General features: G+C 42.9%; 1 protein-coding gene across 10 annotated transcripts in view; it reads left to right on the top strand.

The window, feature by feature from the left end:
• Positions 1-25686, top strand: part of UNC13B (unc-13 homolog B) — a 389750-nt gene that overhangs the window by 272040 nt on the left and 92024 nt on the right. For all 10 annotated transcript variants that reach the window (XM_043514555.1, XM_043514556.1, XM_043514557.1 and 7 more), the window contains 5 exons: positions 9035-9204; positions 14646-14761; positions 17020-17183; positions 19405-19555; positions 20885-20953. In XM_043514555.1, coding sequence (XP_043370490.1) covers positions 9035-9204; positions 14646-14761; positions 17020-17183; positions 19405-19555; positions 20885-20953 — 670 coding nt within the window. The remainder of the gene's footprint in view (positions 1-9034; positions 9205-14645; positions 14762-17019; positions 17184-19404; positions 19556-20884; positions 20954-25686) is intronic.

The raw sequence follows: 25686 nt of genomic DNA, 5'->3' as shown, positions 1-25686 counted from the left end.
TTATCCCCCCCACTGTTCCTCAGACGTTCTTGTCAACTGCTGGAAATGGCCCACCTTGATTATTACTACAAAAGGTTTCCTCTCCCGCTCCACCCCGCTCTCCGCTGGTAATAGCTCACTTTAAGTGATCACTCTTGTTACAGTGTGTATGATAACACCCATTGTTTCATGTTCTCTGTGTATATAAATCTCCCCACTGTATTTTCCACTGAATGCATCCGATGAAGTGAGCTGTAGCTCATGAAAGCTTCTGCTCAAATAAATTAGTTAAACTCTAAGGTGCCACAAGTACTCCTTTTCTTTTTGCAGATACAGACTAACATAGCTGCTACTCTGAAACTAGGAAAGTTTATATTTTCTATTCAGTTCTTTTTGGAAGGGCTGATGCAGAGTACCCGCATCTGTGTAGTGAAATTACAGGTATAGTATTTAGGAGAAATTTGATAAGGAACAAAATTTCCTTTGAAAGGCAAAGCCCTGTGCTTGCTGAGAGGCTACTTAACCCCTGTTTAAAGCATATGATTATTGGCATCATTTGCTAATGTTTGGAGAAGGACCCAGTGTCTAATGGATGTGGACACTGGAAGTTGCCCTATATACAACAGGACAGCTCTGCATTTCCCATCCTTGGCACAATGCAAATTGTTCATTTTAAAATATCTTCCCATGGAAACTGCGTTGTGCTACCCAGCTGGGTCTGATCCTGAATGGCAGGTGTGAAATCATTCTGTCTAGAACAGATTACGTTGTCACTGGGCACTTTGCAAAGTGTGTTTATTCCTTCACTGCGGAAGGGTATGGAGGTTAGAATAGTTGCATTGCCTCCCTTTAGTAGATAATCAATATTATATTTAGACACACACAGCCGCAAATAATACACTTCATTACAGTTATTGCTTCAGGAATGGCACCTGCTACATAGTTAACTCCTGTGGTGTCACCCACAGCTTCCGTTTGGTTCCATAATTGTCCTTTCAGCAGCCTAGCCTATTATCATGCTCGGCACCTTTCAGTCATCTCTGTAGTTGCATGTGATTGTTCCTCTGAGTTCTGTGTTTACCCTGCCCCTTTCAAGACAATTACATCCAATGCTTGCTCTGCCTCTGTTCTTCAGCTACATCTTGATGACCGTGGAACCTTTCAGTTGCGCTTCCTCATCCCCTGTTCCTGGACCTTAGTTGGATGAAGACTTTGAAACCGGTAGTAAAGTCAAATCAGATTCTGTCGACTGCAGTTAGACACACGCAGCCGGCCTGTACCAGTTGACTTGGGTGAAGGGGCTGTTTAATTGCAACCTCTGAGACCTCCCACTTTGCTGGGTTCTAGAGCTCGAGCTTCATCACAATCCCAAATGCCTACGCCCCCATTAAATAGAACCTTGGCCCAAGCTCCATGAACCCGTGTTGGCTGGCACAGGCCAGCCGTGGGAATTGAATTGCAGAGTAGACATACCCGTGGTTTCCCAGCTCAGTGACCCCTATGAAATTTGGATTTGAACAGTGGAGTTGATGCTATGCAGCAATGCCTAGGAGGAAGCTGGGATAATGTGGTTAGAGATTAAGTGGTTCTGAGCACTGCTTCTACCTTTTGCACTTTGAAGATTTGTTTGTGTAATCACAGCTGCAGAGATAGGTAACAGCAAAATGGTTGTACTTGTCGCTCTAAAACAGGGGTTGGCAAACTTTTTGGCCCAAGGGCCGCATCTGGGTATGGAAATTGTATGGCGGGCCATGAATGCTCACAAAATTGGGGGTTGGGGTGCAGGAGGGGGTGTGGGCTCCAGCTGGGGGTGTGGGCTCTATGGTGGGTCCAGAAATGAGGAGTTCAGTGTGTGGGAAGGGGCTCTGGGCTGGGGCAGGGGGTTGAGGTATTTGGGAGGGGGGCAAGGGCTCTAGCTAGGAGTGCAAGCTCTGGGGTGGGGCTGAGGATGAGGGTGCAGTAGGGTGCTCCGGGCTGGGACCAACGGGTTCGGAGGGCAGGAGGGGGATCAGGGTGGGGGCAGAGAGTTGGGGCATGGGAGGAGATCGGGGTGCAAGCTCCAGGTGTCGCTTCCCTCAAGCAGCTCCCAGAAGCAGCGGCATGTCCCCTCTCTGGCTCCTACGTGGAGGTACAGCCAGGCAGCTCTACATGCTGCCACATCTGCAGGCACTGTGTCTGCAGCTCCCATTGGCTGTGGTTCCCAACCACTGGGAACTGCTGGGGCGGCACATGGGGTGGTGGCAGCATGTGGAGCCTCTTGGCTGCCCCTATGTGTAAGAGCCAGAGGGGGGACATGCCGCTGCTTCCAGGAGCCATGGTATGCACAGAGTGAGGCAAGCCCCTGACCCCGCTCCCTGAGTGGAGTGCCAGAGCGGGGCAAGTCCTGGACCCTGCTCCTCGGCAAAAGCTCGAGGGCCAGATTAATGTTTGAAGGGCTGGATGTGGCACCTGGGGCGTAGTTTGCCCACCCCTGCTCTAGAACAAATGAGTTTAATACTGGTGGGAACAGAAGACCTATTTCTTTGTTCTGTTGGGATAATTATTTGTCAAGGAGATCTTGGCAAATCTCAGTGCTTTTACTCCACGGTTGTCATCCTTGACCTCTCAGCTGCTTTTATACCAGGGATCAGCAAGCTTTGGCATGCGGCCCATCAAGGTAAGCCCCTGGCAGGCCTGGCTGGTTTGTTTACCTGCTCCATCTGCAGGTTCGGCCGATCGCAGCTCCCACTGGCCGTGGTTCGCTGCTCCAGGCCAGTGGGGGCTGTGGGAAGCGCCGTGGGCCAAGGGATGTGCTGGCCGCCTTTCCCACGGCCCCCATTGGCCTGGGACAGCGAACTGTGGCCAGTGGGAGCTGCGATCGGTCGAACCTGCAGATGCGGCAGGTAAACAAACCGTCCCTGCCCGCCAGGGGCTTATCCTGATGGGCTGCGTGCCAAAGTTTGCCGATCCCTGATTTATACCCTCCTCCTCCCCTAGTTCTCTGATCTCTCAAGCCATTCCTTCCTCTTCTCTTTTGATTGTTTCTCTGCCTCCCCCTCTCACTGTCATAGGGATTGCACTAGGCTCTTTCTTCTGCTCCCTTCGCTGTACCATTTGTTATGGTGACCTCATCTGCTTAGATACAAGACCAGTCCTTGCTTAAAGACAACCCCCAATCTGAAGCAAATACTCACCAGCAACCACACACCACACAACAGAACCACTAACCCAGGAACCTATCCTTGCAACAAAGCCCGTTGCCAACTCTGTCCACATATCTATTCAGGGGATACCATCATAGGGCCTAATCACATCTGCCACACTATCAGAGGCTCGTTCACCTGCGCATCTACCAATGTGATATATGCCATCATGTGCCAGCAATGCCCCTCTGCCATGTACATTGGCCAAACTGGACAGTCTCTACGTAAAAGAATGAATGGACACAAATCAGACGTCAAGAATTATAACATTCAAAAACCAGTTGGAGAACACTTCAATCTCTCTGGTCACTCGATCACAGACCTAAGAGTGGCTATACTTCAACAAAAAAGCTTCAAAAACAGACTCCAACGAGAGACTGCTGAATTGGAATTAATTTGCAAACTGGATACAATTAACTTAGGCTTGAATAGAGACTGGGAATGGATGAGTCATTACACAAAGTAAAACTATTTCCCCATGGTATTTCTCCCTCCCACCCCACCCCCCACTGTTCCTCTGATATTCTTGTTAACTGCTGGAATTAGCCTACCTGCTTGTCACCATGAAAGGTTTTCCTCCTTTCCCCCCCCTGCTGTTGGTGATGGCTTATCTTAAGTGATCACTCTCCTTACAGTGTGTATGATAAACCCATTGTTTCATGTTCTCTGTGTGTGTGTATATAAATCTCTCCTCTGTTTTTTCCACCAAATGCATCCGATGAAGTGAGCTGTAGCTCACGAAAGCTTATGCTCTAATAAATTTGTTAGTCTCTAAGGTGCCACAAGTACTCCTTTTCTTTTTGCGAATACAGACTAACACGGCTGCTACTCTGAAACCATCTTCACACTGACGACTTACGCAATGGCTTCTCCACTCCAACCTGTCTGTCTCTCCATGTGCTTAGCTGGCTTCTCATTTTAAAATTAACACGGCTAGAAACACTGGCTCGCTGTTTTCCCCATCACTGTTGACAACACAGCTATCCTCCCTTCCCCAGATCTGTAAGTGGGATGGCTTGGACTCTGCCTTCTCTCAGCCTGCTCCTTCAGGCTGTATCCAAACCTTGCTGCTTTCTCCCTCGAACATCTCTGAGTAACTCTTTCTGTTTCTCTACATCATTACAACTCCCTCATCCCGCATCACCTCAGATCTCTGTCTCTACCCTGGTTTTCCAGACAACCACCTTGCTCCCCTCAGATCCATTAAAAACTCCTGTAGAGAGCCCGTCTTCCTGCTTATCCGCTCTGTCCTATCATGTCCTCCTCCATCTCCTGCACTCTGCCAGCAATGCCACTCTATATTATCCACCTCTCTTACAAACACCTTTTTCACTTTCTTCAATGCCACCCTTTATGTGCAGGAAACTCTCCCTGTAACTCTAGCCTGTAATGCTATTACCCTGTTCTCCTTCAAAACTCTCCTCCACAGCCACTGCTACCATGATTCCTAAAGGAAATACTAGTCCCAAATGGCTATATAAGCGCTCGCTAGGCATTTCAGATATTTATCCTTTTAATTTTACCTTGTAACTTATATTTTTTAAATGGCTCAAAATCATTTAGCTATGTGCTTAGCTGGCCTATTTAAATCTATGTAAATATTCCTCTTTCCCTAGTCCTCCCTCCCCCATTTCTTCAATTGTTTGTTACACCCTCAAGTTTCCTCTTGTCTTAAAAACACTGTAGGTAGAACTGAATAGGGAAACAGTTTTTGTATCCTGGAAGAGTTTTCCATTTTTCCAAAATGTTTCCTGCCACAAATTGGAACAAAAAGTCAAAATCTTGAAAATGTTCACAGAGAGACAATACAGGGTTGTTGTTTTTTTATTGGGTCAGTTGAAATGTTTCATTTCAGTTTCAACCTTTTTAATTTGTTTACCTTTTTAGACTATAAATAAGCTGAAATTTTGAATTAAAAAGTTTTGAGCTGTAAAATGGAACATTTCATTTCAAAAATGTTGAAACTGGATGTTTTGACAACTTCAAAACATTTTTTCCAAAATATTGTTTGAATCAGGAAATTCATAGATGCCAACCCTTCTCCACAAACAGTTTTTGTCGATGAAATTGCATTTTCTGATAAATATTTTGTCAAAAATTCCTTACTAGCTCTAACTGTAAACTCTTCAGAGCAGGGACTGTGTCTTCCTCTGTGTTTTCACTATACTAAGCACAATGCTGTCCTGAGTCTAATTTGGCCCTCAGAGCACTACAGGAATTAAAATAATAAATAAGTGATAATGGCATAAGCCAGGGAAACTCTTATTTGTGAAAAGGAGGCATTAAGTCACAGTTTCACCAATTTCCCTCCCTCCCATAAGAACAGCCAGACTGGGTCAGACCAAAGGTCCATTTAGTCCAGTATCCTATCTCCCGACAGTGGCCAATGCCAGGTGCTTCAGAGGGAATGAACAGAACAGGTAATCCTCAAGTGATCCATCCCCTGTCGCCCATTCCTCGCTTCTGGCAAACAGAGGCTAAGGACACCATCCCTGTTCATCCTGGCTAATAGCCATTGATGGACCTATCCTCCATGAACTTACCTAGTTCTCTTTTGAACCCTGTTATAGTCTTGGCCTTCACAACATCCTCTGGTATGGAGTTCAACAAGTTGACTGTGCATAGTGTGAAGAAATACTTCCTGTTGTTTGTTTTAAACCTGCTCCCTATTAATTTCATTTGATGACCCCTAGTTCTTGTGTTAGGAGGAGTTAACACTTCCTTATTTGCTTTCTCCACACCAGTCATAATTTTATAGAATATCATAGAATATCAGGGTTGGAAGGGACCTCAGTAGGTCATCTAGTCCAACCCCCTGTTCAAAGCAGGACCAATCCCCAGTTTTTGCCCCAGATCCCTAAATGACCCCCTCAAGGATTGAACTCACATCCCTGGATTTAGTAGGATGCAGACCTCTATCATATCCCTCCTTAATCATCTCTTTTCAGCTTGGAAAAGTCCCAGTCTGATTAATCTCTCCTCATACGGAAGCTGTTCCAAACCCCTAATCATTTTTGTTGCCCTTTTCTGAACCTTTTCCAACTCTAGTGTATCTTTTTGAGATGGGGCGATCACATCTGCACACAGTATTCAAGATGTGGGCATACCATGGATTTATATAGAGGCCATGATATTTTCTGTCGTCTTATCTATCCCTTTCTTAATGTTTACCAACATTCTGTTTGCTTTTTGACTGCCACAGCACATTGAGTGGATGTTTTCAGAGAACTGTTCACAATGAGTCCAAGATCTTTCTTGAATGGTAACAGTTAATTTAGACCCCCACTGAAAACACCATCTTGGAAGCAGTTTGACTCATTTCATCTTTTTTTATTCATGTTTTACCCCCGGGTTTCTGTACATTATTTTTATTGAAAATTTTTATTTTAAATAATTCAATACAACTAGACAATCGAGGTGAAACTTCACAAACAATCACTAATAAAAACACTCCAACTAATATAAATATATTTAAAAAAGAGAAAACAGGAACATAAAAAGTGCAGCAAGTGCTGGAGAGTGTTAGAGAGGTGCTGCTTCCTGCATTATGGAAACGTTTTATATCACTGCAATATATGTTCAGACTCCACAAGACTGGGTTTATGCTGTTTCAATTTAAAAGTGAGCATTGTCCATCTCCCAGACAATAAATGTGTTCGAGTTGGATCCCAGAGCTCTCGTTTCTGTAGAAGTGGGGCTGACATCAGCCTGGTTGTCTTGGTTCAACAGTAACAAAGACTACAGATCCTATAGGTTCACTCTGCCTTAAACCCCTTCCCCCCCCCCCCCGCCTTGTCCCCCCAGGTTCAGGTATTTAATAGCACAGAGAGCTCTGGTGAATCACTCTGGTACAGAGCCAGGAGAGGAAATACAAAGAGGAAGAAGCCCCACAATAATAGTAGCATCCCTCTGGGAAAAGTGTGTATGGTAGAGACAGTAACAGTCTTGAGGTGTACAGATCCAGTTGGTACCACTGAAAACTCACCACGTAACATTCTGTGGTGGTTGTGGTGCTGCACAGTCCCCTGTTGTAAGTTTAAAAAAAAAAAAAAAAAACCTGTTATTCCAGCTACCTTGTGTGGTGCTTTCAAGTTTAAAAGACGCACAGTGCAGATCAAACTAGGTCAAATCAGCTTGAGTATCTTCCTAAAGAAGCAGTACCTTTGACAGACTGTAGTAGAGGGTCAAGACATAGGGCCAGGTTAATAGAAGTACTTGGGCACCAAAAAATGCTTTCAGTGGGAGTTAAGGACCTAACTTGCTTAGGAGCTTGTGAAAATCCCATTGTGCATGTCTGCCTGCATCTCTGGGCAATTAAATACCTTTCCAAATCTGTCCCTAGGACATTGAGAGAGTTTTTTATAATATTTGTTTTGGTTATGAAGAATTTTTAGTGTGTAGCCACTTATTCTGCCGGGCCTACAGAGATGGCAACATGCCCAAATAGGTTTGAGAGCTAGAGGAATAACAACAATCTTGGCATCTCCTCTTCAGCACACCATGCAACAAATCATCTTAATCACCTGCACATGTTTACAGGTGGGAGGGAAAGAATTAAAAACAGGGAAATATTGATTGAAACATCGGTTTTCTGTATTCTAAATGGTACTTTGTATCCCTTGAGGAATGCAGAACGGATTGGTTTTCAAACAGCAGCAAACGATCAGGACAACCTCAAATTGCCTCTGCATTTCTCCATTTAATTCACAGTGAGCTCTTCATTAGCTGTTTGTTAATGAATCCTAAAACACAATAGATGGCAATGGGAGACCAAATGAGTTCTTGGAAGGGAACATGTAAACACCACGGTTGCTGCCACATTTCACTGACTTGGCTTAGCAAATCTCTTTTGACCCATTTCTTCATTCTCTCTCCTTGTTCATTCTCCCCCTGTTGCTTAGCAACAGATGCAGTAGGTTTGAAAAGGCTAGAACGTAGACCTTCAGCAGGAATTGCCATATTTTCAGACACCCTCTTTTTTTTTTTTCTGGTGTGGCCAGACATTCGTAACGGTTATGATGAGTAATCACCCTTGTCATGCTTTTATATGAGCATTCAAATTGCTTTATCACATCACATGCCCAATAAATGAGCAGGGCTATTGTGACAAGATCTCTCTATTTGCTGTGTCCCTATAGCTTTTGAGTTCTCTCACTTCCTCAGTGTGTTGTGCAGGTTACCTGCCTGTTTAGGTTTTAGGGTACCTGAGATTTTTTTTTTCTCAGCATCAGATCAGATGTGAAGCTTCAACTGAGAACAAAGCTGCCTTTTTGAAGGAGATTTCTTTAGTCCCTGCCTGGGGCACATTGTAGCTCTTAAATACCAACTTCATTAGAGTTGCTGTGTCCCATCCCTTTCTCCCACACAGAAGCAGTATTATATCATCTCCCTGACTGTATTGTTTAGGGCATTAATACACTCTTGCTTTGCTAGTGACACTAATAAAGTCTCAAACAAAATTAAGTTAATGGCCTCCATTTGAGTCTTGTTTGGTGAGGAGAGGAGAATGGGAGGAGAGAGTTCTTTATGTTGTTTAACAGAAGTTTGAACGTCTGACTAATACACTATAATCAAATCACTAAGTGGCATGCAGTATCCACTAGCAGTCCCTGGTAGTGGTCAGGGTCCTCAGAGTTTTGTGGCTACATTGTAGCAGAAGGCCTTCAAAAACTCTGTAGCACAATTCCTGTTGAGTACTTAAATTTTATTTGCATTTCGCATCCTTCACCATAGCTGCCAATGTGAATGAATATCTATCAAATGAATACCACTAAACAAATAGCAGGGAATGGTCAGTCATGCTGTAAAACCATGCATTCTAGACCCTTGTATTCTGTGGCTGGTCATTCATCTGTACTTGCTTGTCTTCACAGTGAGTGCCATAACTCCTCGGATCGGATCAAAGTGCGTGTCTGGGATGAGGATGACGACATTAAGTCTCGTGTCAAGCAGAGGCTGAAACGTGAGTCGGACGATTTCTTGGGGCAGACCATCATCGAAGTCCGCACACTGAGTGGAGAGATGGATGTATGGTATAATCTTGGTGAGTAGCTTTTCAGTCCTCTAATTTAGATTACAATCCTTGGTATAGTTTACAAATGTATGGAACTTTCCTTACTAAATTAGACATGTTTGGGTTAGGAGCTCTCATAATACTGTGTGTGCATTAATGTAATTTCCAAAAAACATGTGACTTTGAAGAGTTTTGGGGTATGTTGCGGGGCAGGCTATCAGGTGGTGGTCTTCCCAGTGAAAAACGTTGGCCAATACGTGGTCTTTGGAGAATCATAAAGGCAGAGTATTTTCTCTTTGCAAGCGTTATAAATCACTAGAACTGGGTGAAATTTTTTCCATGAATAGTAGATTTGCTAAAAAATTAAGTTTTGGTTGACCTGAAACTATTTGTGAATTTGACACAAATGTGCTAATAGTTTTGGCCACACACACACTTTTTTTTTTTTTGAGATGTAGGGGCCGTTCACAAAATGGGGGAAAGAGGAGGAGGTGGTGATGGTGCCCCCCCACGACAGTAAGTGGGCGAGTTGTATCTGAGCAGTGACAGTATGTGCACATGGCGAAGGGAAAGAATTTTGAAGATTACTAACTGCCTTCATCCTAATGCTGCTGCTGCCTCCCACAGGGCCCAAATGTGTTTCTGGGAGGGGGAGCAGTGTCTCCAGAGTGGCTGAAGGAGAAGCTACTTTTAAAGAACTGAGTTTGTGGATGGAGTAAGGACCAACTCTGACATCTGTACTGGGCTGAAATTTTCCTCTGGCCTCCCCAGAGTGCCCAGTGATTATTATTCTGTACAGCTGCGTGGGAGATGTAGGTTCAGTTTTTTGTTTTTAAACTCTCTTCTGTTCTGCCTAGGCTGAGAATGGAGGAGAGAGTTCTTTCTATTGTTTAACAGAAGTAAGAGGACTTTGGGGATGGCAGATTGACTGAGGAATGGGATATGGCATCTTTCATCTGTAGGTTACCAGTTCAAATCCACCCTCAAATGATAGATAACTGAAAGTTTTAAGCATTGGAGAACTGTTCACTGGCCTATAAGAAATAAATTATTGAATTTCAGTCCACTTCTTAGCAGACACATGTGACCCTGAGTTGGAATTAATTTGTTTGTTGGATGCTTACTCAGTGAAACCAGAATCTGAACTCTTCTCTCATCCTTTGAGGTGCTCCCTGTGGGTATGAGATGCCAGGGCCTATGCTGTACCTGTACTGTGAATAAACAGGCTTTCAATCTCAAGGGCTGTTAGATGAGCACATTTCACCAAGACTGATTTATATTTTAAAAAAAAAATTAGAAGCAGGAAAGTGGGGAATCTTGAAGGCTCATGTGAGTACACGGAGGACATCTTAGTGGGGGATGTTTCTCCTCATAGCAAGAAAAGTTAAGTAAAGCTCAGACCAGTTAGTAACTTATTAAAGATGCTGTTCCCTTGCAGAGTGTCGGAAAAGGCACAAAGGACCAGGCTGGCAAAAATAAGATGGCCATACCCCAGACATTGTGGATTCCCGTTGTCCCTCATTTTAGTGGACAATTAATTGAGCAGGATTGGGAGGTGGAAGTTCGTTCCAAAAAGATCTGTAGGTGGAATGAAATAGTTCATTCTGTTAAGTCTGTATGAAAGGCTCCTTCTAACAGAAGAGTAGTTTAAAGACAGTGTAGTCCATTCTACTCTCAGAAAGTCCCACTGGTTGTCAATGTGCAAAGAAACTCAGCACTGGATAGTCGCAATAATTCTAACCCTTAGCGCTTTAGTCATCTATAATGGGAATTTGGTTTTTGATTTTTTGATTAGCCCGGATTAGGGATGCATGCAGATATTTTATGGATTTCTGAAGTTATAACAGACTTCTTTATTTACTGCACTACAAAGGAGCATTCATTTTTTAAATTGTTGCCGGGGACAATGGGCAGCCCGTGTGGGTCAGTAGGGTTGTGGAGAAGTGGGTTTGAAGTCTGGAAAATTGGACCTGAGGCATGTTACCTTCTGTTGTATCCTGCCCACGTTAATGCAAGTGATGAAGATGGTAATCAGTGGGTATAATGTCCTCACATCCTAAAGCAGTATGTGCTTACATGGTGGAAGCATTTAACACTTCTGTTTTTAGCATCATTAACTGTCTTACTTGTTCAGCAATAATTGAGGAACATTCAAATTCTGTGTAGAGGAAAATGCTCTGTTAGACACATCAGTTCTGTTGCAAAGCTCTAGACATATGTTTGAATTTGGGACAGGCTTGATTGCCAGCACATATTTCTAATGCTCTGATAAATTGTAGTTAGTAGCTTTTAGTCCTTTCCTTCTTGTTCCATGAGTTCATTACTCTTGTCGTTACTGTAGAATTACAGGGTTAGAAGGGACTGCCAGGGTCATCTAGTCTAACCCCCTCCCAATATGCAGGATTTGTTGTGTCTAAACCATTCAAGACAGATGGCTATCCAGACTCTATAAAAACCTCCAGTGAAGGAGATTCCACAACTTCCTGAGGAAGTTTATTCCATTGTTCTACTGTTCTTACAGTTAGGAATTTTTTCCTGAGATTTAATGTAAACATACTATACTGTAGTTTGAACCCATTTTCTCTTATTTTACTCCCTATGGCAAGAGAGAACAACTTTTCTCCATCTTTTTCTTTATAGCGGCCTTTCATGTATTTGAAGACAGATCTCATGTCTCCCCTTAATGTCCTCTCTTCCAAACTAAACATACCCAGTTCCTTCAGCCTTTGCTCATATGTCTTGAATTCCATCCCTCTGATCATCCTTGTCACTCACCTCTGGATCCTTTCCAATTTCTCTACATCCTTTCTCTCTCTACATTGGTGACCAAAATTGGACAGCTGAGGCCAAACCAGCATGGAGTGGAGTGGTCCGATCACCTCCTGTGACTTGCATGCTATGCCTCTGGTGATGGAACCCAAAATTACATCTTTTTTTTTTGTGCAACAGCATCGCGTTGTTGACTCATGTAGTAGTAAAGGACGTTGTACTGCAAAGTAATTTAAGGGGAAAAAACATTTTTGGGTGACAAGAATGAGATCTTTAAATGTGTTTTCTTGATTAATTTCTTTGAAGACATTCTCATCCTAAGTGTGTTGTCCAGAGAGTTGGGCCTGGTGTTGACCAGGAGCATCCAGACTTTGCCCAAATGTGGATAGTATGCAAGTAGCCTGATGGCCATACCTAGCATGCATCAAATGGAGGAGTTTGCAGTTGTGCTTATCTTTAGTATGACAATGTAGAACCATAGAATCGTAGGACTGGAAGGAATCTTGAGAAGTCTTCTAGTCCAGTCCCCTGCACTCATGGCAGGACTACACTACATATCTATACTAGTGAGCTTACAGTGGCTTAGCTGTGCAGATGTAACAGTGTTACAATGTTGACTCATATTTGGCTTGTGATCCACTATGACCCCAGGTCCATTTTCGCAGTACTCCTTCCTAGGCAGTCAGTTCCCATTTTGTATGTGTGCAACTGATAGTTCCTTCCAAAATGGAGTACTTTGCATGTGTCCTTATTGTAGTCTGTTGAGACTCAGATGGTGTCCCTAGCCCCTGTTTGCCAGAAGCTGGGGATGGGCGACAGGGGATGGATCACTTGACGATTACCTTTTCTGTTCATTCCCTCTAGGGCACCTGCCATTGGCCACTGTCGGTAGACAGGATACTGGGCTAAATGGACCTTTGGTCTGACCCAGTAGGGCCATTCTTAGGTTAGATCAGAACATCTCAAATCCAAATACATTTTTGCATGCTGAGACTTGTAGTCTTCACAGCTATAATGTCTATATTCAAGTTAAGAGCCATTGTAGAGCTCTTGGGCTGGATGCATTTGTCCTTCAAGTCATACCTTGGCCACCACTACCATAGGGGTAATGTTAACAGCATTTTACAAGCAAGGACCAAAACAAAGACCAACTTCAGTGAGTGGTATTTGCGCCTTCTTCCTATGGGAACCCACTCTGCTCTACTCTCTTGTAATGGTGACAAAGACGTGCCCGGCATAGCCACATAGGTATATTACCCCCGTGTCTGACTGTCTTCTCAGTATGTCCCAGAGGGGGTTGTGTGGGGTCTCTGCTGGAAGCTAAGAACTAGCTGATTGTCATGGTTATTGAATGTTGTTTGTATAGGAAAGGCTTCGGGATAACCGAATCAACATTGAGAACTGTGAGCATCCCTGGAGCCAGCCCTGTGCACCTTGACCAGGTGCAGGCATCAAGATTTACAAAGACAAAAGAATCAAAAGTGTCTGAATAGGGGAATCCCTGGGGTGACAGACAATAGTCTCTAACTGTGTAAGAGATGAAAAAAGAGCACAAGTTGTTATCCATTCCAGCAGGGGTGTCTCAGGAAAAGTGGATCCCAGGTTTCAAAACTGAACAAGTGCTGTGTGGACTAACCTTTGGTAGCCTAACCCCCGGGAAAAATTAAACCTGAGGGGTTGGTGGTGCAGTGTCTTAAAATACCCTCATACCTGTAGCGGCTGGATTCCAATTCTCATGTGTGAAACAAATAGAAATAAATTGGCTGGGATTATGGTAATCTCCAACACAAAACCACCATAGAATCTGTCTTAATTGTCCCTCTGTGCTGGAAAGCCAAGGTGCAGAATTCCATAGGGTGCTGCAAATCTGTTTAAGGGCCTGGGCTGGTATAACAAGCACTTTAGCATGTGATCAAGGTACATGGATAGAGCTATGCTCTTAATCCAACTGAAGTGAGGGTAAAATGTTCTGAAGTGCTCAGGTCCCCTTTTTGGAAGTGACTTAGGAACCCAAGTCAACGAGACTGAAAACCTGTCTAACAGCAGTATCTGAGTTTGCATTAGGGAGCCTTTAGTGTTACATCTGCAGGGTTCACATGGGCAGTTAGTATGTGGCACTTTGGGACGCTGTAGATTTACACACCAGCTTGCCACAGAATGTTCATGTAATAGACATGCCCTTTGACGCTTACACATCTAAATCAACTTTGAAAATGGCTTGTAGTCTCCTAAATCACATAGTTGCTTTTGAAAGTTTAACCCTTAGTCTCTTAATTTCATGGTCACTAAATTCATTCGCAGATTCACACGCCCTCTGAAATAAAGGGTTTCAGTATGTTCTTTGGCTTTTCTGATTCAATAACCTGCGTGTTAGTTGAGTGGCTGTCCTGTGCTAGTAGGGCTAAAGGACTGGGTTTTAATTTTTTTTTAAGCGTTGAATTGCGCACGTCTGAGATACACATGTAGTTACCCCAGTTGTGTGTGAAATGACGCAAATATGTCATGGCACTTGTGTTCATTTGGTAAATGCAAATTTACACTAACACTTCGAAAAAGATGATATTGAAGGGTCATATTTCACTTCAAAGTCAGCCTGGATTTTCACATGTTTTCCTTTTACCGCGCTGTGCTGCTATTGCCATAATAGCTAGTTACTGTGCAAAGAAAAATATTTTTAACTTACTACTTATTTTTCTTTCTAGAGAAAAGAACAGATAAATCTGCTGTATCTGGTGCTATACGCTTGCAAATCAATGTGGAAATAAAAGGAGAAGAGAAGGTGGCTCCGTATCACATTCAGTACACATGCCTTCATGAAGTGAGTAAGCCAGTGGTGGACAAGTGGTAGTAGCTATGCATTCTATGTCCTAACCCCTTGGCTTGGTAATGTGGTATGTGTCCTGCTCCCTGTGGCTTCTTCCCCATGAACTCTCTCTGCCTGTTTATATAAAGACTATAGTCTGTCCAGTTGTAACTATAAGCCCTTTTAAGCGCATTAAGATGTGGCTAGCACTGCCTGTTTTAAGAAAGCTACAAAAGCTTTGCCCATGTACAAGGTGGGATATCTCGTCTTGGCTGGGTTGTGAATAAATTGTTAATTGTCTTCTGAAATAGTTTAGGATATCACTCTTGGGGGTGAAGCCCCTCTATTTATCCACTGAGCAGGCAGAGTGCAGGCATTGGCAGCATAATCTTCCCCCACACTGCTACACTACTTTACTACTAGGGACCAGTAGGGAATAGAGGATAATCCAGTGTCCATGGCTGTTCAATCCTCGGTGTCTCTTGAGGTGGGCAAAAGTGGGCCAGGTACCTCTGGGAGATGGAAGAATAAGTATAAGGTGTCAACTAAACGTAATGGGCCGACAAGCAAGTGTTATGGTCAAATCATTGCTTTTTAGTTCAGTGGCAACTCTGCTTCTCTAATTGTCTGTGTTCCCCCCCCTTCTGAATATGCAAGGTCATTCCCTTCCTCCTTTTAAAAGATCATTTCTTTCCTCCTTTTATCCAATGATTCTGTATATCACAGACAAAACTGAGATGCTTTGCAGCTAAAATAATTAGATCGGGAGAAATCATAGGTTAAAGCAAAAAGTCCTGTAGCACCTAATTAGATCATGAGATTTTTCATCACTTGATTTACACATGAAGGAGGCGAATGTCCTGAAGGCTTATGTATCTGTATACTACATGAGTTTGAGGAACACTGAGAAATATGCTGAACTGCGCGTGTGTTGATTACTGTACAGCAGCAGTGGATGAAAGCCTTTCCAGCATAACTGGATGGGGCTGAAGGTTGGAATGAATAAGGGTGCGTAGCTGATTCTTTTCTGAGCCCAAGTCAGTAGGGATATTGTTAGAAATATCCCTTTTTCCAAAGATCATAATGATCAGAATGTTTGGCAAATAATGAACACCTGGGAAAGGACTGTTACGTTAGTTTAAACAGTTTGTCCGTTTTAAGTCATTTTTATCTCCCCTACAGAGCCTTTTAAGTTTCAGGAGACCAATCAATCTGAGATTTCGCAAGTGGAAGAAAATACTTTATTGCATCTTTTACGAAGTCCTTACTTCAAGAACTTTCATTGCAACCAGTGGGAATTCCCTTGGAGTAAAAGTTGCACAATTTGGCCTATTGAGGAGGGAGCTGCTTTTTCCCCCAAGGGCCTTGCAATCTAATTAAATTACAAATGTAAAGTGGAGTGTTAAACTTTTGAAGGCTTTGTTTTGCACCTTGTTTTAGGCAATGTCACAGCTTGTTCTTTGTGCGACTGTTAGCTTGAAATGTTGGAGGGCAAAGGCTTGTGGCTGCGTAGTGAAGTTTGTTGTGCCAGAATGATTAAGGAAGCTGTAGAATCATGGTGAAACGGTTGGCTAGCTTTCCATTCTGAGCACTTCAGACCATGGGGATCATTGTGAATGGTCCGTGATGTGACAGGGAAGCTGAAAAAGCATTAAGCCAATTTTTGCACTGTTCTGTTGGGTGGTTTTACTGTGGGCAGACTGCATCTGTATGATTCAGGTGTGTGGCAGATGTGCAGTTTGTGAATCAAATATGCTTGTGAAGTTCCATCCATTTTATTTTTATTTCTTTAGATTTATACAAAGTCAAATTAAGGACATATCCAAAGTTGCACATACCTTTAACAATTATTTGAAACCACAGCTTGCAGTTTCTCTTTCCTTTGCTACTGAGGTGTGGCCCATTGGGACCTGTAGTTGCAGGCCTCACGCTTGTGTGAAAGGTCTGCTCCACTTCATGCACATTGGGTTTGGTCCTGGGGGCAGGTTGTCCATGCTGTCCTTTGTTAACATAAATTTGAGCACTGATGGAATAGCTAAAGCTTTATTCCCTCAGAGTATGAGTGAGTTATTTATATTGGTAGGTGAAATTGTAGGGATGAATCTGAGGAATCCTGTTGTGGATGCTAAGGAAGAAAACTGAGATAAATTAATAAAAAAGCAAATAGGTGTTTCAGATGTTCTGTCTCCAGGATGGTTCCAAGACGGTCACGTTGCGCTCAGCCTTAGAGGCTTCCAACATATCAGGTTTAATTTAGTTTGTTTCCATTTCAGAACCTCTTCCACTATCTCACAGACATTCAAGGGAATGGGGTGGTGAAGATCCCGGATGCCAAAGGAGATGATGCTTGGAAGGTGTATTTTGATGAAACAGCCCAAGAGATCGTGGATGAATTTGCAATGCGTTATGGTATAGAAACAATATACCAGGCTATGACGTAAGTTACTCTCCATGCTTTCCTCATACTGAACCCTTACTGTAGTTAGTTAATTTAATCTCAAAGGGAAGGGTTCTAAATATGTTAGTTACTCAATATTTTTAGGATGGCTGGCATGGCCTGCAATTTCCCATCTGGCTCTGCTGGCTACTGTCCTTTAGGTTTATTGTGAGTAGGAAAGGGTTGTCATGCTCTGAGTCCTTAGCTTCCTCAAAAGATAGAAATCAGTGGGTGAAGAAGGATCAGGATTGAGGGACTCGGAACCTACAGTTGGCTGATAGTCCTGCCCCTTGAATTTCAAGTCTGAGCAGCCATATCCGGTGGTGGTGATGTAAATAAGCATGAGTTTGATTCCCAGAAGTAAACCATTGATGGTGTGAGATTCTGGGTCCTCCATTAATTGACCGCTGAGTTATTTAAAATGTGTCCTCCCTACGCCCAAATAAAAATGTCTAGTGGGAATGAGAAAGAAGGCTATGTGTGACCCAAATTTAACACCAGTGCTCTTTCATGGTGATCAAAGAATCCTGGGTCAAGAACCAGAACAATCAGTTTTTAAGTAGGAGGATTTGCCAAAGGCGATGACCTGGTTTGCTCTGTTTGAAACTAGACTGGTCCAATTCTTGGTTTCCTGGGGGCCTTTCCTAAACATTAAGCTCTGACTTGGGTTCCTAATGCACTCTGCTTCTTCCTGCAGACCACCATTTGTATTGCATTTGCTTTTTGTCTTAGTTAAATATTCAATGAGGCAGATTAGCTTGAAGAAACTCACCTTTGAAGTTGAAGTTTCAGTTCTGGGGCATCCTGAAGCCCTTGCACTGAATGCATTCCACAGATAGTTCTCCATGCACATATCTTCATTTTCTGCTGGTTGAACGATGGTAACCAAAGTGGAAAGGAATTACTGAAATAGAGCTGTGCTAGCCAGCCCCCAGGTGTTCTTTGCTCACATATAGTATTTATGGGTTACAATTAGAACCTACGTTTCATCAGTTATGCTATGTCTTTAAGAACTGCTAAAAAAGTACATCCCTTCACAAACCCTGGTAGCAGCTTTCTGCTGGGAATTGGGCTTTTCAGTTTTTCCAAAGAATAAAAGTAGTTTGAGATCATTCTTTCTTCCATAAATGTATCTGTGAAAAACACAGGTAGAGAGATGCAGGTCTGTCAGTCTAGATTTTTATATGGTAGTAGATGAGTGCCTGAACTACCAGTAGGCCAGCAAGGTATCCACCATATGTAACTAATGCAATGCCATGTATTTATCTGAAACATTGATTCTTAAATATTTTCATATAAAGCCCTGTCAATTTACTTGGAAGGTGAGTAGCATGGAATGACTGCGTGTTGCCTTAGGACGACACAGAGATTATGATCTATTTCATGTTTAAAAGAATCTCTCTGGAATTTGTAGCAGAAGTTCTAACAAGTTTCTGACACATGGACACTCTTCTCTTGTATTATGTCTTATAATATTTGCCCTTTTTTAAAGGGCTGTTTTTCCTTATTTATAGCAGCTTTTCTTTGGTTGTTTACTTTAATCATTCCTCAAGACCAAATGCTGGTGGAATAATTTTAAGATTTCCTGTAAGAGATTTCCTTATACTTTAATGAGAGCAATTATATGAGAAAATGCAAATGAGACAACATACTTCCTGAAGGATGACAGGATTAGTCCTAAAGAATCAAAGAAATGTCTATACAGAACACAGATAGTGGTATGCAGATCCTGCTGCGCTCAAGATGGAGTGTGTTGCAATTCCTGCTGGCATGTCACTTAGGAAGTTACTGACTATTGGAAGGAGCAGTATGCTTTGCAGGTCTCCTTGCATCAGGCATGGTCTCAGAATCACTGTATCCTGGAGCAACAGAAGAATCCCAGGATTGGACTTATCAATAAATTGCCAAATTGAGAGGCTATTATGTAATGTTTCTAGGGCCATGCTAAAAGCATTTATTTTGCTACTACCAGCTGGTATCTTTGCAGAAAAGCCAAGTGTTGGACAATGGAGACTTGTCAAGAAGTTGAAATTCTGTATTATAGATACCGCTCTCATTGATATGGTACTTTGAGCCGTGTGTTGCCAATATTAATGGGGTGGAAATAGCTGAAAGAATCAACTCTATAGCTCTGCTTTTCCCCGAGGGCCAGAAATAACCTTGTAAACTTTAGAGCATCTTTGTGTCTTCTCCATAACTGACCTTGCTTATGCTGTTCCAGGCACTTTGCATGTCTGTCCTCCAAGTACATGTGTCCAGGAGTGCCAGCTGTGATGAGCACCTTACTGGCCAACATCAATGCCTACTACGCGCACACAACTGCATCTACAAACGTGTCTGCTTCTGATCGCTTTGCAGCCTCAAACTTTGGGGTATGTTTCAGTGTTAACTGTCCTGCTATGCTACTGTTAGTTTTACTTGCTTGGTTTGCTTATGGCTTTCACGGATGTTAAAGTGAATCACTAGTTCTGGTTAAGGAGCATTATATCCTTGGATGGTGCAGTGGGACTCTTCTGTATGAAGAATTAACACAATTGATGTGGTCTTGGTCATCCATACTAGATACTAATCAGTATAATGCATTGTGATGCTTGCATTCTGTGCTCCAATAACACCAGAATACAAATGGTGTGGAAATGAGCAAACTGTATTGAACACTTCGTGAGATACTGTAGTTAATGTATACGGTGAGATGTGATGGTTTCAGAACTTAAATTAGCAGCTTCTTTAAAAGTCTGTCTCCAAACAGCTGCTGCACTTGATGTTTGTGTATCTCAGGTTCTACTCTATTGTGGGGGGAACTCGATACTGATTTATTAAGACATGGATTGTATTGTCCAGTCCCCACTGCCCTCCCGTTAAGTTGTTTTCCCTGTAATATGCAGTAGAGCTTGGGTTTTTTAAGGTTGTCAGAATGGGGTTTGGGACAAGCCATGATCTGTTAGGGGGCAGAGCACATCTGACCGAAGGGGAGATTACTTCTGTGCTAAACCAGCACTCGCCAGAGGTTGGGCCCCAAATAAGGCACAGATTGGAGCTGGACAAAAAATTTTAAATGCACGTTTCAAGCACTGAACCGATTCACAATTTAAGGTCAACCTTCATGGATCATTTTGGTCACACCGCCTGCCGCCCCCACCCCGAAAACAAACATTTGTTTTGAATTGACATTTTGTTTTGAAAAGGTGTCAAATGAAATGAAATGTTGGCAGTTTTTTGTTTGTCAAGAAAAAAACAAAATAGAAAGTCTAACTTACAAGAGCTAGGTCTCGTATCACTGGTTGGAACCTGTTTGGGAATAAGTCTTTCTTTTAAATGTGATCATTATGTACCTGCAACCATGCAGATCAATAGCTGGAATTCATACATCAGTTTCAATACATTTATTTGTGGTCTTGTATTCTCTCTATACTTGAATGGTACATATGTCTCCTTTAAGTGATGAAGGGGAATTTTCCTGACCCTTCTAATGTTATACTGAAATTACTATTACATCGTGTTTAGGAGTAAATTCAGAGATCTGAAGCAAATATCTTCCCTCCAAGTTTGCACAATAGAATAAATCCATTAAGCTTCCTCCCACTCTTCTGTGATCCAGCACTAATTCTCGGGTAGCACTCTAGTTATTGGGAGTGTTGATTAGATCTAATTTTCTGTCATGGAGAATGAGGTTATTTACTATATTTTTTCCTGACCAACAGAAAGAAAGGTTTGTTAAACTGCTGGACCAGCTGCACAATTCACTCCGTATCGACCTCTCCATGTATAGGGTAAGTGCCTATAAATGGCATATTTTCAGGCTCTCTTGTGTAGAGCATGGATTTTCTCCAGTGAATCTCCCTATTTTGGGCATTTTTGTGATATATGGAATCACTGTCACCCACTAATTCTTCAGATACACAATTAAATCATTCCTGTTCTTGCATGTTCACCACCTCAAGCCCTTTGATCAGCACTTGGAAATAGTCTGAGGATTAAGAACTGTGCTGACCTTAGCTACTCTCCCAACATACTGTCAGAATAAAGTAGTCCCTTTGAGTTAAATACCAGCAGTAACCCCAAGTGGGCTGTTTGAAGGGCATACCTACAAAATAAGAGCTGCTCTGTGTCACAACCTGGCCCAGTCTCTGTTGGGAGTGGACTCAGCAACTGGGTCCCATGTGCTTCCAAGCCTACTGGGGCTGGCCAGAGTTTGGTCAGTGTTCCAGCTCTGGATCTGTAACGGCACTCCCAGGTTCAGTCCCCTTGTCTGAGCCTTTCCTTGCAACATGGGACTCTCCATTGAAGCCACCCCAGACCCTGAAACAAGTCCCTCAGACCACCCAAGCCCCTAGTTGCATAGCTATGATCCATGAAAGTTCCCCCTACGTTGTGGGCACTCTGGTTTCTAATTTAACCCGTTCAGGGAAACAAGAAACACAGGTTTAGCAAAGGGATTTACTAATCACAGTCAATTTACTCTTAAAAAGCACTAAAGTTAAAGATCTTTGAAAAATAAAATTCTTGAGATGCACCCATCCCCCTTAACCTGATCTCATCCCGTCTGTGAGTCTGAGGTCTTGTCTGCATTTCAGACTAAGCAGATTCCCTCCTGCCTTCTATATCTCCAGCCATCACTTCGTGTAGGTGGCAATGAATGGCCACCCTTTTCATGCAATCTCTCTTTCTCTCTCCTTTTGCCATGTGCTCAGCTGAAAAGCTTGTCCTTTCCTCTGTGTAGAAAATCCATTGTTCCCTGGGGTTGGGCCAGAAGTTGAGAGAATCAAAATTGTTGGCCCTAGATTGCTCTGTGATTAAGATGTCAACCACCTTTCCTGGGCAGAGTAGCCATTCGGGGTATATCAGAATAGATGTTCAACACAAGCAGAAAATGGATGTTACAATAGAAAATGGAGTTCACAATTCAATACAGAAATATCTCACTCTGTCATGCTTTGCACTTAGCAGGGGAGCATACTGCGACTGAAATATACACAATCTATTATAACATAATTTGGGATGAATATTCAGCCAGATCTTAATTGGTGCCGCATTTCTGACTTCACTATTCAACATATTGCATGTCCTTATTTGTGGCTAATCTGCATTTGTTGCATCTGTACATGGCGGGGAAGTCTGGAAGGACATCTGCAACCAACGTTGTTTAAAAAAAGATCTTTAGAAAAGCCTGTGTCTCAACCTTCAAGAAAAGCTGATTTCCAGTAATATCCTGTGGTGCTTGGGGGTTGAACTGTAGTCTTTGTGTTCTGAGTGGAGAGCAGTCTTTTGACAGCCACCCTGCATGCACACAAGACACATTCTAATTCTGTTAGAAGTGCCACTGGGAAGCATATAATTATAAATAGAATGATACTCTTTATGACTGGGGGGGGGGAGTTAATCCTTGGTTAAGATGTTAGTTCATTCTGCCAAAAATAGTAATATAGTGTGAGCGCTGTGGTAAAATGTAATTAGATCTGATTTGTAATGTCGAGAGTTGATTGCATAAATGGGTTCCTAATTGATCTTTTTTACAGAACAGCTGATGTTCTTTCAAGGATAGCTCTGACATAAGTCATCCTCTGACAATTAGGGGTTTTGGAGCATGTTATGTTGGCATGTATTAAATAACAAGCATATTACATACAAGCCAGTTATTGCTTTCTGTTCATTTAACTCTCGCTTACTAGCTTACGTAAGGCAGAAGAAAAAGAGTCTAGTTTTGAGTGTGTCCTGTTTAAAAAATCTTTGCCAGATGTTTTGAGCCATGAGTACCTCTTCGGTTCACAACACTAACCCAATGATTGTAACTAAATCTTGTCTTGTAGAAATTTTTGTTACTGGTGAGTGCTCCAAGCATAGGGGAGGGCATGCACATGTTAGCTTGAAAAGGGGGTTACCTTCATAGGCTTATTCTTAGCTGTTCGTGCAGCTCATGTTGAATCCCACCAACTTAAATTAGCTGCTTTGAATTAATACCTGAGTGCCCCAGCTAGTGCCAGGAGATAACAGATTGGATCTCTCTGCAACTCCTCTGTTGTAATTATTTTGATGATCAATGCAGATATCAATAAGGTGTCTGGATGAGGTTGACTTCACAGCAAAACCAATGAATGCATTATAAAGGATATTTCCATCCACTCTTCTGTTGTAACTGCATCCCATCCGCCCTCTCGAGCATGTTAAGGGCTTGTCTACATGAACCTTCAGTTCATGGCAAACTGGGGTGTAAATCTACTCTACCGCACAATTCAAGTCCATGGGGACCCTGCTGCCGCACATGTGTAGAGTTGTTCTTCAAGTGCTGGTGCCTATTTGTATTCCACTATGGGGTGCAGGTGCTCTATAGGCATCTGAGACCAGAAGATTTTTACTAATCGTGTCCTCCAGTCTGTGCCTGTGGAGTTCTCCATGTTCTGTATACCAGGGGTATAAAGTGGCAGTGTGGACCAACTGCATTTCCAATTTCCTTCTACTACCTATGGTGTGTGTTGGAAAGTTTCAGTGTCCAGCAAATTTGCTTCCTTCCTAATTACCTAAAAATAGCTATAGAATAGTTTATAGATTAGTAGTTGAGAGTTAGTATAATTAGTGGGACTCTTCTCCCCCATCTTCCTGTCTGTACTCTTTGAGGTGATTATTATGCCCAGTGTGATAGGATGTTCACCCCATATTACCCTAGAAGGGGATGATGGGGCTGAGAAGGGACCAATTAACTGGATAGGCCACCTATTTCTGCACAGCTGTAGCCTAAGTAACCCCTGAATGATGGAGACATCTGAGAAGAAACAGGTGGGACTAGGATAAAGCCAGGAATTTGGCAGCAGAAAAGGGCTGCAGTGAGGGATCTGGCAGCCCGCTCTCTGGACATTAGAGAGAGAAGGAAAGAAACTGGTACTGAGAATTCCAACCAATTCGATCTAACGGTGCAGACAAAGACCAGCCTTTGTTTCCCCTTTTCAGGGGACAAATTTACCACCCAGCAAGTCCTCCTTGTCCTGCAAGATGCTGAATCACCCATCCTTTCAGGCGCGTTATCTCCACAGACATCTGTTTTTTCCCAGGTGGCTACGTGGAGGCCTTTCTTCCCAGACTGTCTCCCAATCAGGGTATTGCTAAATCAGCACTACCAAGCAGCTGAGTCTATCGGCACCACCCATGGAACAAGATCCTACCTTCTCATTTGATAGCATGAACGTGGGTGAGAGAATGCCACCTCCCACAGTAACACACAATCTCAGTCCAGACATGGTATCAAGAGTCTCATGGGCTCCATAAAAGTCGTACAGAATGGATTATCTTCCACATGAACTTAAGTACCCTATGCCTTGGGATGCACCCCAACCACCGTTTGACCAATCCTATTGGTCCTACGGGGTCCATATACGTGTTGCTCTGAATCGGTTTGTTCGAGATGGGACTCTCGCAGCATCACTCTCCTCAGATAGAGGAAGCAGACTCTCCTCACAAGCTGACAGAAGAGAAGAATCCAGAGACACCTCCAGAACTGCTGGGTCAGTTCTCATCCCTACATGAGGCAGTTATGCCTACCTCCTCTTCGCCTTCTGATAATATCAAGCAATATTAAGACCTGCTGAAGAGGGTTGTGGAGATGCTCCAAATTTCTTTAGAGGAAGTAATATCTGTCACAGCATGGGACCCAGTAAAATCTCATTGCTTATTAATGAAGCAGTCTTGGAACCAGCAAAGGTGGTGTGGTACATATCAACCATATGTGCCCCACCCTTAAGTGGGCAGAGAAAAAATACTTAGTCCCAGGCAAAGGGGTGGAATTTTTATTCACTCATCCAGTGCCTAAATCCTGGGTAGTCCAAGCAGCCTCAGAGAACAGCTGACTGCACCAGTTGAAATCTGCTCTTCCAATAAGGAAGCAAAGTGCTTGGACTTAGTTGGTAGAAATGTCTTTTCCTCCTCCAACCAAAACCCCAGGATAGCAAATTGTCAGGCACTTACGACCAAGTACATCTTTGTGAACTACAATAAATTGACAAACTTTTCAGATAAGCTCCCCAAAGAGCTCCAGGGATAGTTTGAAGCTCTCATTGAGGAAGAAAAACTGATTATGAGATCGTCACTACAAACTACTCTCGACACAGCTGAAATGACCTCCTGGTAAATGTCCACTGCAGTGGTGGTGATAAGAGCATCATTGCTTCGGTCATCCGAGTTCCTGAGAAAAGTCCAATCTACTATTGAGGACTTAGCCTTTGAAGAGACCAATCCTTATAGGGAAAGGACAGATGAGTCCCTTCATTCATTAAAAGATTCTTGGGCAACCCTCCATTCTCTTGGGATTTATACACTAGCACCAAGGAGAAGTTTCATAAATTGCAACCTTCTAGACAAAGTACAACTGCACAACTATTTGTCCATCACAGATCTTAAACTCCCAAGGAAGTGTCAGAGGCTATAAAGATTCAGGCAGACTGTGTTTCCTGCTTCTATCCCCCAAACTCAGCAGTCAACAAGGAAACCATTTTGACGGGTCTGTTACCAAATTTTC

This window comes from Dermochelys coriacea, chromosome 5 (genome assembly GCF_009764565.3).
Source record: "Dermochelys coriacea isolate rDerCor1 chromosome 5, rDerCor1.pri.v4, whole genome shotgun sequence".
NCBI lineage: Eukaryota > Metazoa > Chordata > Testudines > Dermochelyidae > Dermochelys > Dermochelys coriacea.
Note: the sequence above shows the minus strand (reverse complement) of the source record. Positions and strands in the feature narration are given on the sequence as shown.